At 41.6% G+C, this 13687-nt stretch overlaps 1 protein-coding gene across 1 annotated transcript in view; it reads right to left on the bottom strand.

Annotated features, from left to right (window-relative positions):
• The window catches only part of PDK3 (pyruvate dehydrogenase kinase 3), a 65960-nt gene that overhangs the window by 29360 nt on the left and 22913 nt on the right, over positions 1-13687 (bottom strand). The window contains 3 exon segments of the mRNA XM_011234129.3: positions 4481-4570; positions 6442-6626; positions 10267-10338. Of these exon segments, the coding sequence (XP_011232431.2) occupies positions 4481-4570; positions 6442-6626; positions 10267-10338 (347 nt within the window).

The raw sequence follows: 13687 nt of genomic DNA, 5'->3' as shown, positions 1-13687 counted from the left end.
CCTCTCAACTGACCCAGCTGGGGACAGGAGTTGGATGACTGACAAAATGCTGGATAAAGTAGGAAGCCCTGAAGTATGACTATTATTGTAAATACTAACTTCAAAATGCACATTTGAATATATAATTATCCTCTGCCAAACTTTTCAGATATGACCAAAGCCTCTTCCTTCAATATGGATCAGTTTGGGGTTCTAGGTCATCTTTCTTAGATAAACAATGCTACATATATCTGTGAATTCCAATCCCTATTCCTTTAAAGAGTAATAAACTTAAAGGTATTTGTGAAGCAACATGTGCTCAGGTTCCTTCTGAGATTTTTACTCAGTGCTGCCCCGTAACCTAAGAGTTACCTGTTCACTGTCATTCCTTACATTTTTAAGAGACTCTATCAAGTCTTTCCAAAGCATTCAACTTGATTTTAATGCAGATAAGTCTCTTTTCTGTACTCTCATTTCTTCAGTTTACATAATACTGAAATAAATTATGGAGTCACAACAGGTGGAAAACTTATACCATTGGTTTGAGGACAAGTGGCCCTTAGTAAGCATCCACCTCACCAGGTGGAAGAAGCACAAGAGCAGTCTAGAAAGTATGCACAAGCATACTGAGTGTGCTCCGGGTAATAGTAGGCACGATCTGTGAAGGTACTGAAGGGTGGCAGGAGACTTGATTGTGTGAACGTAGCTCGATGTGTTTATGCACTTTCTGAAACTGAAACCACCGTTTGCTGCTCAATTCCTTACCAGAAGAGGCTGTCAAAAAACGAACAACCTGGTTTGAAAGACACAGTGGGGAACAGAGAGCACATGAGCCCTTCCTCTTTACCACATGAGCGTGGGGCAGGAGTGTGTGTGCAAGCGTGGGTATTGGGGGAAGTGACAATCTGAGTGGCTGAAGAGCAGAGGGGGTGATTGTCACAGGCCCCAGCATTGCCAGGAATCCAGGCTCTATGCTATGCGGACAAGTGGCTGGAATAATTACATGAGGACACAGCTGAAGCTTTATTCATAGTACAACAGTCGTGCCCCTGGGTAAAAAGTGGAAAAGGGCTGGAGAAAGTGGAGTCAGAGCTGTGAGTAAGCACAGGAGGAGGGAGGGGAGGAAGGGGACGATGTGGCCCACGGTCAGACCCTGACTCCGAAGGACAAAGAAATCAGGAGGCTATGAGGTAGACCGCAAGCATAAACTTCCCACTTTCTTTCACATATCAATTGAACTGCTTTGCACATCACCTTCAGCTAGTTTTCACTACAAAACTGCTGTCCCTAGGAGTGATGGAGAAGTGGTAAGAGCAATTCTGGCTCTTGAGAAATTTGCGGCGCGGTCAGAGAGACCAACGGGAAGTACAAGTTTCGCCACGACCGGAAGTACAGAACAGGGCTGGGAAGAGCAGCGCAAACAGGAAGTGCCGCAAAAGGGCAGCTTCTTTGCACCTGAAGAGTCAAGTGCAGCAGGCTCCTCCTCATCTTCTCCTCCGACCTGACTTACTGACTCACTCACGACCTGACTTCCTGACCCACATTAGCGCCACTTCTCTCTGTGCCAGGGAAGTGCTACCAGGTGCCTAGAACTCTCTTACTTATCTAGTTGCACCAATTCATGGTTTAAATCTCTCTGAAAAGGAATGAAAGACTGTGAAGAAACAATGAGGTGATAAACACGAGTCTGTTTTTACAACGTGATTATGAGTAATTGCAAGCATATGCAAAGATACAGAGTGCAGTATAAAGACTCCTCACATACCCATTACCAAGCTCAACAGTTTTCAACATGTGCCCAGTCCTTTCTGTTGTGTGTCACTGTGAGGCAAAACCCACATGTCATTCTCTATCATGGGTAACATTTCAAAAACAGCTTTCTAGAAGCTAGGACTCCTTTAAAAAACATAATCACAATACCAGTATCACATCTAAAAAACGAACAATATTTCTTGAATGTCAAATATCCAATTGTCTTATAAATATCCTGAATGACTTTTAAAAATATTTCATAGTTTACGCCAGAAACAAAAGTAAAGGCACCAATCTATTATACAATCAGTGGCTTAAATAAGAAGCCAAATGACTTATACGATGCCCAAGGACCACTGCTAGTAAACTTGCCTGCAGTCCTTCCTGGGCACGATCCCTGCTTCAGGAGCTCTCTCTATATTAACTCATTTAATCCTATGATAAAGATGACTAACCAAAAGCACCATTTTATAGGTGAAGAAACTGAGGCCCAAAGAAGTTAACATAACATGTTCAAGGTTTCCCAGATAACCCAAATGTCCATCAGCTGATGAATCAACAAAATGCAGTATATCCATACAACGGAACATTACTCAGCAGTGAGGAATGAAGTACTAACCCACAGTGTGACACGGATGACCCTTGAAGGCATTCTGCTAAGTGAAAGAAGCCAGACACAGAAGGCCACGTATTGTGGGATTCCACTTACGTAAAATGTCCAGAATAGCAAATCTAGAGAGACAGAGTAGACCCGTGGTTGGCGAGGGCTGGGTGAGGGGAAACGATGGCCAGCAGTCACGGAGTCTCTTTCCCTGGTGACGACGGTGTGAGGTTGATGGTGGTGATGGATGCATGGCTGTGCACCGGCGCTAAAAACCACTGAATTGTGTGTACACTTTAAACAGGTGACTTGTATGGATATGAGAATTCGATCTCAATAAGGCTGTTTTTAAAAAAGTAAATTATCAAAAGGTTTAACATTTATCAAACCAAGGAATATTTATTGACCATCTTAAAGGCATATACATTCTATATGAGTTATAAAACAAATGTAAAACATAAAAGCTGACCTCAAATTGCTTATAGTTCAAAAGAAAAGACATATATGCAGTGCATAATAATTTCCTTTTACTTTCTGAATTTGTGCCTTTTTCTCTAAGGGCAGTCAACTACCTGAACCAGGATTTCTGATTCATAAAAGCTATTGGGCTAGGGTCTGACGAACACACACTAGGACAAGACTGATCCTGTTCCCCTTCCACCCTGGGGCCTGCAGAGGTCATGATCAACCACAGTGTTACCTTGCAAGTGAGCAACCTATAGGATTCTTAGGGCGCTAAGGTCGGGCCTATTCACCTTAAAATTGAAATAATTTGAGTAGACGTATCCTACCTAAACCGAGGCCAGAACAGCTCAACGATCCTTGGGTGAGCTAAGGCCATCATGCCTGGGTCCTTCTCCCTGGGTTTAGCAATGCTCCGAGTAAACAAATAGTACAGGTTTTCCCCACTGATAGCCGCTGAAGGTCTGGTCTGTTCCCCCACTGGGGAGGCTGCACCTACTAGGCCACCTCCCTTGGCTCTCTAAGCTCAAACAGCAAAGGTCACTCTGCTTGAGGTGGGCTTGAGAGCTTCACCAAGAAGACAAGGCCCTCGTCTGCTTCCTACTGAGCTACACAGTTCAGAAAAAGAGTAACTCTGTGATGAAAACTGGGAGAGCTGTGGTCATGAAAACTTGTGTTTAGAGGAGAGAGAGGAGGGCCACAGTAGGAGATCCAATCTTGGGAAGGGATAGTTTGGGGATCTGAGGCTGCACAGAGTAACCATAGCACTTTGAAAAAAAAAAAACAACCCTGAAAAGGTCCAAACACCTGGTGGGTCACTTACAACCAGGAAGGCTTTCCGGAGGTGACACTCACCTTAAATGAATAATGAGGAAACCGCTGTTCAAATTCAAAGTGTCTGGGTACCAGGGACGTATGGCTGTGGGGCTCTGTTCTACCCTAAGGCTACTAGTAGAACACTGTCCATCTAGCCCGATGGCCAGTGAACCTGTGAAGCTCACATGCCACATAGATTCCCAACTCTGGGGTGCACACCAGAAAGATGCTGGAATTTTACAAACATGTGAATTTAGCCAAACTTTAGAATGTGGATTTACATTTTCTGGAAGTTTCAGATAATGGGAGCAATCAAAACTTAGAATGTTCCTTAAGCTAACAACCATTTACTGTTTAAGACAAAACTGGTCAATGAGGTAGAAACTCAATCGCCCCTGCGATTTCCCCAAATGTGGGAAACTCGACTGCATAATTTGTGGTACTGGGGGACTGCGTTCGCGCTTGGGGCGCCTGGGTGGCGCAGCAGTTGAGCGTCTGCCTTCGGCTCAGGGCGTGGTCCCGGAGTTGTGGGATCGAGCCCCACGTCGGGCTCTTCTGCTGTGAGCCTGCTTCTTCCTCTCCCACTCCCCCTGCTTGTGTTCCCTCTCTCGCTGGCTGTCTCTGTCTCTATCGAATAAATAAATAAAATCTTAAAAAAAAAAAAAGAAACTCCCATTTCAAACACTGCTAATTATGCATCTTTTCCTGAACTGCCTAGAAAGAACATCTATTTGGCACAACTGGCTTGGGCCCAGAGTGGCCTGATGAATCAGCAAAGAACTCAGCACCATAACCCTATGGCCAAGCTGCCTCAATTAAACCACAGTCCTGTTTGGACTACAATCACTAACATTATAGTGGTCACCTTACCTTTCACGACATCAGCCACATTGCAAGTGGGATCAATACTTCCAATGTGTTTAGGATGAGCGGGGTTAGTGTCACCACCAAACAGAAGTGCTAAACAAACACAAAAGGGAAGGGAGAGATTAAAAACAAAGCAGGCAATGTAGCCTTACAAGTTTTGAAAGGATTGTCTTATTTGTCAGAATCATTTTACCATCCAGAGTGACTTAAAGGTACAGAACACATACAATGAGGGGTGATCATCTCTACTGGACAGCAAAGGAGGAAGGACACATTCTAAGATCTGCTGGTTGCAGTTAGCAGGTCTGAAAGCAGTAACACGTGCCAGGGGTCCAGCCCTTTTCGCCCTGACCCCATGTGACCTGGATGAAAAAGTTATTTGTATCCTCAGCCAAGTTTACTCACCTTCTCGGTACTACTCTAGACACTGACTCCAACATTCACTACTTATTTGGAAAATGCAGTCTGTACTGTTAGTGCAGGCTTGCAAAGTGACTTCACTGTGAACATTTCAAATGCCTCTATCACGGGGAGTATTTTTCAATGTAGTATACACAAATAATATTTGTTCAAATATTTTTTTGGTCAAATATCTTTAAAACTACATTCAAATACTTCCACAATACACAAGATTTACAAAATACTACTTCTGAATAAAAGCCAAAAGGAGCCCCAAAGAAAAAAGTAATCTGAATCCAAATGTTTATAGGTGTACTTATTTTCAAATCAAACAAAAATTGGGGATAACTTAGATTCCACAAAAGGAGAATTTACATTAGGGAATAAAATAGGGAAGATTTTGGGACGCCTGGGTGGCTCAGTCAGTTGGGTGTCTGCCTTCGGCTCAGGTCATGATCCCAAGGTCCTGGGATGGAGTCCCACATTGGGCTCCTTGCTCCGCAGGGAGCCTGCCTCTCCCTCTGCCTGCCGCTCCCCCTGCTTATGCTCTCTCTCTCTCTGACAAGTAAATAGATAAAATCTTTTTTAAAAAATGGGGAGATTTTAAATTATGAAAAATGACAAGGGCATTAGGCCAATACATAAACTTCCAAATGATTAAGTGGAAGAAAAACAGAGGTGTACAAGATTAATCAGTGATCTAAAAACATGTACATATATATGTAGACAGACACATTTAGGTAAAAAAAAATTGTAGTTATGTAAGTAGCTTAATTGAATAGTAATTAGGTTCTTTTTTCATTTAAATTTCCTATACACTATCAGACACTTCTATTTTTAAAAGAGATACATTTGGGACCAACCCACACATAATAATTATATAACAATCACTAATCCAAATAAATCAAATTAGTAGAGATGCTCTGCCCATTTTCTGCTTCAGCAAAGAGGATGATTTAGACTCTAGACATGTAGATGCTTTTTCACAAGAATTATGAAATCAGGCAAAGAGACAATGCTGAAAATGAGCCAGAAAGTTTTTCTGTGGTGAGAATTTTAGTTGTTTTTTCCTTATCTGCTTATCATCCTGGTGAGTGAATTAAAACTCTCCATATGAGACTACGGTTTGACAACTAGCTTAATCTGATTTCAATGATCACTGTGAAATTAAAGATCAATTGCTCAGATTGTCAAAATGCCAATTCAATATTCCCAGTATTGACGTTTTTAAAACCAAAAAGAAAAACACATAACATCCTGGATAAAGGCTAGCACACACTCTCAGAGACACATTAAAGTATTGTCTCGCCCTCACCAGGAATTTAACAGCAGAGGCTTAAAAGGCAGGCAGGGTTCCTGTCTCTAATATGAACATCAAAATTTCAAGGATTTCCATTAACGAAGAATACTAACAACAGCTTTTTAATAGATAGGATTTACTTAGGAAAAACTAAACTAGAAGTGAAATTTATACAGATAGTAAATTCTAAGTGAGGCAACAGGAAAACATTTGGGAGAAATCACTCTGGGTGCCCTTTTGAAAGTGGACCAAAAATCCAACTTACTGTGCTGGTTAATAAGCATGCGGAAAGAGATGCGGTTGGTATAGAACCGATCCAGAAAATACTGGATGTTACTGCTAATGAATGGATCAAACCCAAATTTCTCCTTGTATTCAATCACTCCTTGTGCCATTGTAGGAACCACATCATTGTGTCTATTTCTGACTTTAATCAGAACTTGCAGAAAGCTGTGTGGGAGGGAAACAAAAAGTGGTCAGTCTTTATATCTCACGCACTAATGCATAAACTTCCCAGCTGTCTCCAGACTATTTACGTGCTGGTATTTTTATAAGTAGAGATATTATCATTATGGACTACAAGGAGAAACTAAAGTATTACCCAAGGTTTTGCTTGAAACTTTCTATTAAAAAATAATATTTCTAATATTTCTTCTGACAATATGAGGACAATCCCCCCCAAACTTCCAGGGATTTATTAGAAAGACTTAAAGCAGCAGCTTCCATGAATAAATAATGTGAAACTTTTTAAGAGTAAAATTTTGAAATGAATTTCTCATAGTAGTAAAATATAGTGATGAAATGTAGACAGAACAAAGTCAATTAAAACAAACCAAGTCAAGAATTATGGTATATTACTATAAAGATACAGAGGGAAAAATATACTAAGAATGGTAACTAAGAACGGACAAGTCAATGGAACCAAATAAAAAGCTTGAAACAAGGCCCAACGGCAAGTAAGTATGTGTAGTATGTGTGCATAAAAATTTAGCATATTGATAAAGTAACATTCCAAGTCAATAGGGAAACCATCAAATTAGTTGGGACAGCTAGCTACCAATTTAAGTCACATCCCGATTTTAACCCTTAAGCTGAAAACTTAGTTAAAAGATTTAAACGTAGGGGCGCCTGGGTGGCACAGCGGTTAAGCGTCTGCCTTCGGCTCAGGGCGTGATCCCGGCGTTATGGGATCAAGCCCCACATCAGGCTCTTCTGCTATGAGCCTGCTTCTTCCTCTCCCACTCCCCCTGCTTGTGTTCCCTCTCTCACTGGCTGTCTCTATCTCTGTAGAATAAATAAATCTTTAAAAAAAAATGATTTAAACGTAAAAGAATGACATCACAGAAAAGATAAAAGAAAATCAGGTGAATAAGTATATAGTATAGTATGCCTTGGGGTAAGGAAGGCTGTTCTAAGCTTAATACCACAGGTAGAACCCTGAAGAAACAAATGATAGGACTCTGCAGAATTTCGTTAATTCTACAGGGATATAGGTTATAAAGTCAAAAAATAAAGTGAAAGCTGGGAAAAATACATTTGCAGAGTTACTATCTTTAATAAAGGAAAAGATAAGCACCCTAACAGAAAATGAGGCAAGGGATCTGGTATCAATGGGGAATCTACCACAGAGGCAATGCAGATGCCAACAACTTCCCCTTCAAAATAGTAATAGAAAAGCAAAACAATGCAGTACTATTCTCACTCATCACACCGGCAAAGAATAACCAGTGTCCTCTAGAGTGTGGAAGTGTAACTGATGTATTTCTAGGGGCAATTTAGCAACATATATCAAAAGACCAAAGAGAGTCATTCCACTCCCAGGAATTGATCCTAGGAAAATAACAGGACAAGGCCAACAGCTGTATTTAAGAGCTATTCTTAAGAGCCCTGTTTAGAGTAGCAAGAAAAATACAAACCATTCTACAACTCAATGACAGGAGGTCAAATCACATGACTTACCTGTAGACGGACCATTTTGAAACCATTAGTAATGGTATAGAGATCTATAATGTCCACAGTTATTTTTGTAAAACATATTGTGCACATACAAAAATATGGATGCCTAGGAAAAAGTATGGAATGGAAGGAAAATGTTAACGGTGGTTGTCCCCTGGTAATGGAAATTTGGAGTGACTTTCTTTTCACTTATCTGAATAGTCTTAACATTTCTCAGTGATGAAATACTCCTGTAACAAATACACAGCAGAGATGAATAAATCAACTCTGAAACTGGAAGGTCATAATTATTCACAAGAAAATTGGTAATGGACAATCTGTCCTCTACATAATGTTCTTTCTAATGTATTCATAAATTCAATATCACTAAAGTGGAAGATTTCATTTCAGTAGAGAAGCACCTCAACTTATCAGAAGGGAGGAGACTTGTCTCAAGGGCTCAGTTCTCAGAATGCTTCCCCAGTCTTCTGGGGTCTTCTTAACTTTATCATTAAGAGAAACAAGCCTGTTCTCTAAGCTGCTTTCACTTCACTTAAATGACATCCCTGCCCGGACTGGAAAAGGCTCCTACTCTGAGTAAAGCGACCAGCTCATCTTCCTTTCCTTCTTTCGCTAAGGGCAGCGGGCTTCTGAAACCCCAACTATCCCAACTAGCTGTGTGAACCTGGGCAAGTCACCAAAACTCACTGAGGGAGAGCGATTATCATTATGATCTCACACGCACTGGATCCAGCACTTGGCAGTTTCCAAAGTGGGCTCATGTCCAGAAATTGCATCTGACCAATAACCTGTTCCAGAAACTGAGACAGGATTCTGGGAAACATACGGCAGCAATTTAATATTATTTACTTCCACAAATCTATACCCTAAAATTTGAAGCTAGAGAAGTCAATCCTAATTTCTAGGATGTCAGCAAAACAAACTGTTATTAGCTAATGACTTGTGAGAAAACAATGCTTCTGGATTCAATTCCTTTAATTTCAATACGTTAAATGACAGCAATGGCCTATAGCCAGGAGAACAGTGCATCTGGGGCTCTGATGCGATGCCTCCCTCCACAAATCACAAAACCATTCACAAAACACCTAGCAAAGTATACGACAGGTCGGGATTCTGCTCCCTTATATTTTAATTTACAACTAAACTGGAGCTAGCTACTCAAGGCTCACACCGCTGGTTCCAGCAATGTGACCTTGTGCAGAACCATGCACGAAGGAAATGGAACAAGGGTTTACAGAGCCAGCTCTGCTACCAACTAATGTTACAACTTTGGACAAGTCATTTCTCTTCTCTGACCTCAGTTTCCTTAACTGTGAACTAAAGGGTTGGGTTGAATGCCTCGAGCTACGGTTGCTTTTGTAACATGGTGTTTCTTAGTTCTTTTGCTGGAACACCTATATGTAAGGCCTTTGGTGTCACAACTATGTGGACCAGGCTTCTCCACAGAAAGAAATTCTTCATACAACAGGCCTGCCATGTGCAGTTCCTCGTGTGTACATCAAACAGGAGGAAAGCAATGTGAAGGGGATACTTAACTTCTCTTGGGGTAAACACACACACACACACACTGGGAGCTAAGGTGAGTGTCTTCTAGTTAAATGAAGATGAAAGAACAGAAACATTTTCCATGAGCATGAGAAGTTAACAGTCTTCATGCAGGATGACAGCAGAGAATTCAGGTTGGTATATTAAAAGCACACTCTTAGATGCTGCATTATAGGTTTTCTGAGCTCAACTGTTAACTGCATTGAAAATTTTTTAAAAATTGAAAAAAAAATTGTAAAGGCCTCAGTAGATAAATTCAGATATCCAGAGGCCACTGCATTCTTAAAACTACCACTAGGTGGTACATTTACTGCAATATTTATAGTGAGTGGCTGGCACCAGTTCACCAGGAGTGAAAATATTAAGACCTAGATCATGAAACACAATTTGAAGGGTCATTATTCCTTTTGTACTATGTTAAATTAACTCAAATTATTTAAAAATGTGATACTGAGTTGTTACCCATTAACAAACTTAATGCTTTCATCCAAATTATACTTCTTGGTTCTTAGCGACATGAGTTCCATTTACCAAAACATTTTTTAACCTGGATGTTTTTACTGACAGTTAAGTTTGGTACCATACTTACTTATCCAAGACCTGTGGATCTTCAGGGCTCTTATTCTCGTATTCTAAAAGTTCAAGAAAGCTCTGCATATACCTAAAAAAGATGAGTCACTCTGTTAATTGCCTGCCCAACATCCATTCCTCCTTTCCCTCTGCCTAAGAGTACCCTAAATCTTCACTCAGATATCTCCCCCATTTCCCCCCCTACCCCATTGTACCCCAAGTGCTGCAGGGGAAGCCGATGCCATGCAAAGCTCCCGGGTGGCCTGATATTTCCCTTGGTAATGGTATTTTTCTTGTCAGTGAATACTAACTAGTCCAATAGTCTAGGCCCAAGCCTGTCATTGCACTGCAGTCCCCTGAACAAAAGGACTGGCTCAGGAATGGGCACACTGCCCCCAATTCAGGCCAGTAAAGTAAGAGGGAAGACTTGGTGGGGGTGTTTGGGAGAGAAATTAACTTGCTCTGCTTTTTGTACAGTGGGCTATGTGGATGTAAACCCTGGAATGTTGCAGCTATTCTGTCACCAGGAGGAAATCCAACCTGAAAATAAAGCCAACACCACGGAAAGCAGGGCCTTGATAATCTCATGAACCTCTAAATCGAACTAACATCAAAAGCTCATCCTATGGCTACATGAGCCAATGTTTGGTTTAGTTGGATTTTTTGCTACTCACGAACATATTCCAACTGGTACACCAAATCCACAGTTTGATTAGCCAAGACATGCATATGAATTGTAAGGAACACATGTGTGACACTAAAGTGCATGCTAAGAACTTAGAAACTAGGAATAAATGTTCCTTCTCAGAGTTACACTAATCTCATCAACACTGCAAAGGAGGAGAAGGAATGCCTCTTAGGTCCTCAGAAACAGCTTCTGGATTAAAAATAGCTACATATCTCAATCAGGGCCAGTACAGGAAATAATGTGTCCAAAATAAATATCTGGAGAACACAGAAAAATGGGATCCAGAGAGGCACATTACTGAGGCAGCCATATCCAGACAGAACCCGCTGGGTCTGGAGGGGATTCAGAGATGCCAGCTACTCAGACGTGTTTCACCTCTGCTTTGGATCTGAACATGCCCGGAAAGAATTATCCCTTAATATAATTATTTCTAACAATTAATTACCACTAATCCTACTATCCCGCTTCGGAGGGAGGATGACGGTACTCCAGTAACAAAAAATGACTGTGAAGCATATAAATACATAAACAGGAATAATGTTGTATTAATCAGCCTCACTTGAACTTTGTAACAATGTGTGATACTAAAATATGTTTATCTCTCGATATACTTTTTAAAAGCCTCTGGGCAAATCAGGCTATGGATCAGGCACTGTTGAAATCATCAGGTCAAACCTCCTGCAGAGGGCAAAGTCAGCAAGAGGCAACAAGGCCCTCTATCCTGTCACACATCAGCAGGATTCTAGGGAGGTAACCCATCCTTTCCAAAGGGGGTAGTTCACTTAAAGAGCAAAGTCATGAGTGGAGAAGAGCCAAAGATGCTGCTGAGCTTCCCAGTCTGAAAGTCAAGAGAACAAGGAGAACACACTGTAGCTGAGGTGGGCTTCACAGCCTGTTATGAGTCAGAGTTACTTTTAAGAGGAAAACGAAATGACGGCCCAGCACAATGTGTGATCCTAAACTGGATTCCTACACTGGGGAGGCGGGGATTGCTGGGGAAAAAAAGAGCACTATTGGGGCGCCTGGGTGGCTCAGTGGGTTAAGCATCTGCCTTTGGCTCAGGTCATGAACCTAGGGTCCTGGGATCCAGCCCCTGCCTCTCCCTCTCCCTGCCACTCTCTGCTGTCATGTGCTCTCTCACTCTCTCAAATAAATAAATAAAATCTTTTAAAGAAGACAGCACTATTAGGACAATTAATGAAATGAGAACAAGTTCTCCCACATTAGAAAATATTACTGGATCAATGTTAAATTCCCAAATTTGATAATCATACTGTGGTTTTCTAAGAGTTGTTCTAAGGAGATACATACCAAAGTTGTTAGGGGTAGAGAGGCATGTCTACCATTAACCCAAATGGTTTAGGAAAAAAAATAATGTGTATCATATATGTATGTGTGTACCATGTGTCTGATATACCCTAAGTGTACACACACACACACACACACATACACACATCCAGAGAGAGAATATGAATGAGAACGGCAGAACAAATGCCGCTGGATGTTAACAATTAGTGAATCTGGGTGAAGGCATATGGGAATTCTTGCTACTAGTCTTGCACATCTATCTGTTATATAGGAAATTATTTCAAAATGAATTTTTTTTAAAAAAAAAAAAAGGAAGACATGACATGTATGTGTTTGGGATGCCTACGGAAGAGAAATGTGAGACAAAAAAAAAGAGCTGACCCCGTCATTTGAGTCTATACCTCGCCAGCAATTCACTTTGAAGCCCCCAAAGTAACTTCCACATAAGCGATAGATATGTGACAGTCAGTCACTGCCACCAGGCCCAGGGGACTTGAAGGTCATCTAGTCAACCTCCAATCCCCACCACAATGACCCCAATAGTGAGTATACACTTCCTGCTGGAAAATTTCTGATGATGCTCTTGAAGCAGTACAGAAATCTCACGCAAACAAGCACTTGCTGCTCCTGCTAGAACAAACTATGCATCTGGGGTAGAAAGCAACGGATGATGAGAGCGAAAAAGTGTTGTGTCTCCCCACCCCCGCCCGGGCTGCTCTCTGACCTCCCCTGGGGCCCTTGAGCCTGCCACAGGGAGGAGCTGCAGCTTCTCTGGCACAGGGCCTGGGCACCCAATTGCTCAGGCCACCCAATATCCTGCTTCTCAGACGATTCACGCTCAGCCCTAAGAACAGATTATAATTACTATTACTGAGGAGTAACTGTTAGATGTCCATTCCCTTTCAGTAGCCCAGCTGCCATTAACCCTTTAAATGCAAACTAATTAACACTTCTATTCTCCTTCTCTCTGTCCACATCATTCCCTTCCCCTAAAATGCTCTCCCTGTCCCTATCCCTGTCCACTCCCTCCATCCCCCCAGGGGCAATGCAAAGCCACAGCAGCCCTTTCTCCCCGCTCCTCTGCGTGCCCACAGGACTTCCTCTGCACTGGCTCGAGAGCGCTTTTTGCATCTGGCCTCCCAAACTCCTCCAGCTTTCTCCACAGTGACTTGTACTTGCTTTTATAATACACAGGAGACATGCAAGTGTTTCTCGAATATAGGCAAATCCCTTTCTGAAAATACACCTCCTGCTCTTACATCCTACCACACACCAACCTCACCCTGTTGACCTACTGGGTAGTTTAGTCACAAATTCAACTTCCTCAATTAAATAATACATGCTTGCTGCATCAGAGCTGTACATGATTGAACTTTATGTCATTCTCTGTTGAGATTTTTTTTATTTTTCATAAGGCAAATGAAGCATATTAGGTACTGGTAAT

This window comes from Ailuropoda melanoleuca, chromosome X, assembly GCF_002007445.2.
Source record: "Ailuropoda melanoleuca isolate Jingjing chromosome X, ASM200744v2, whole genome shotgun sequence".
Lineage (NCBI taxonomy): Eukaryota > Metazoa > Chordata > Mammalia > Carnivora > Ursidae > Ailuropoda > Ailuropoda melanoleuca.
The sequence above is the reverse complement of the archived record's forward strand: the minus strand, read 5'-3'. Positions and strand labels throughout refer to the sequence as shown.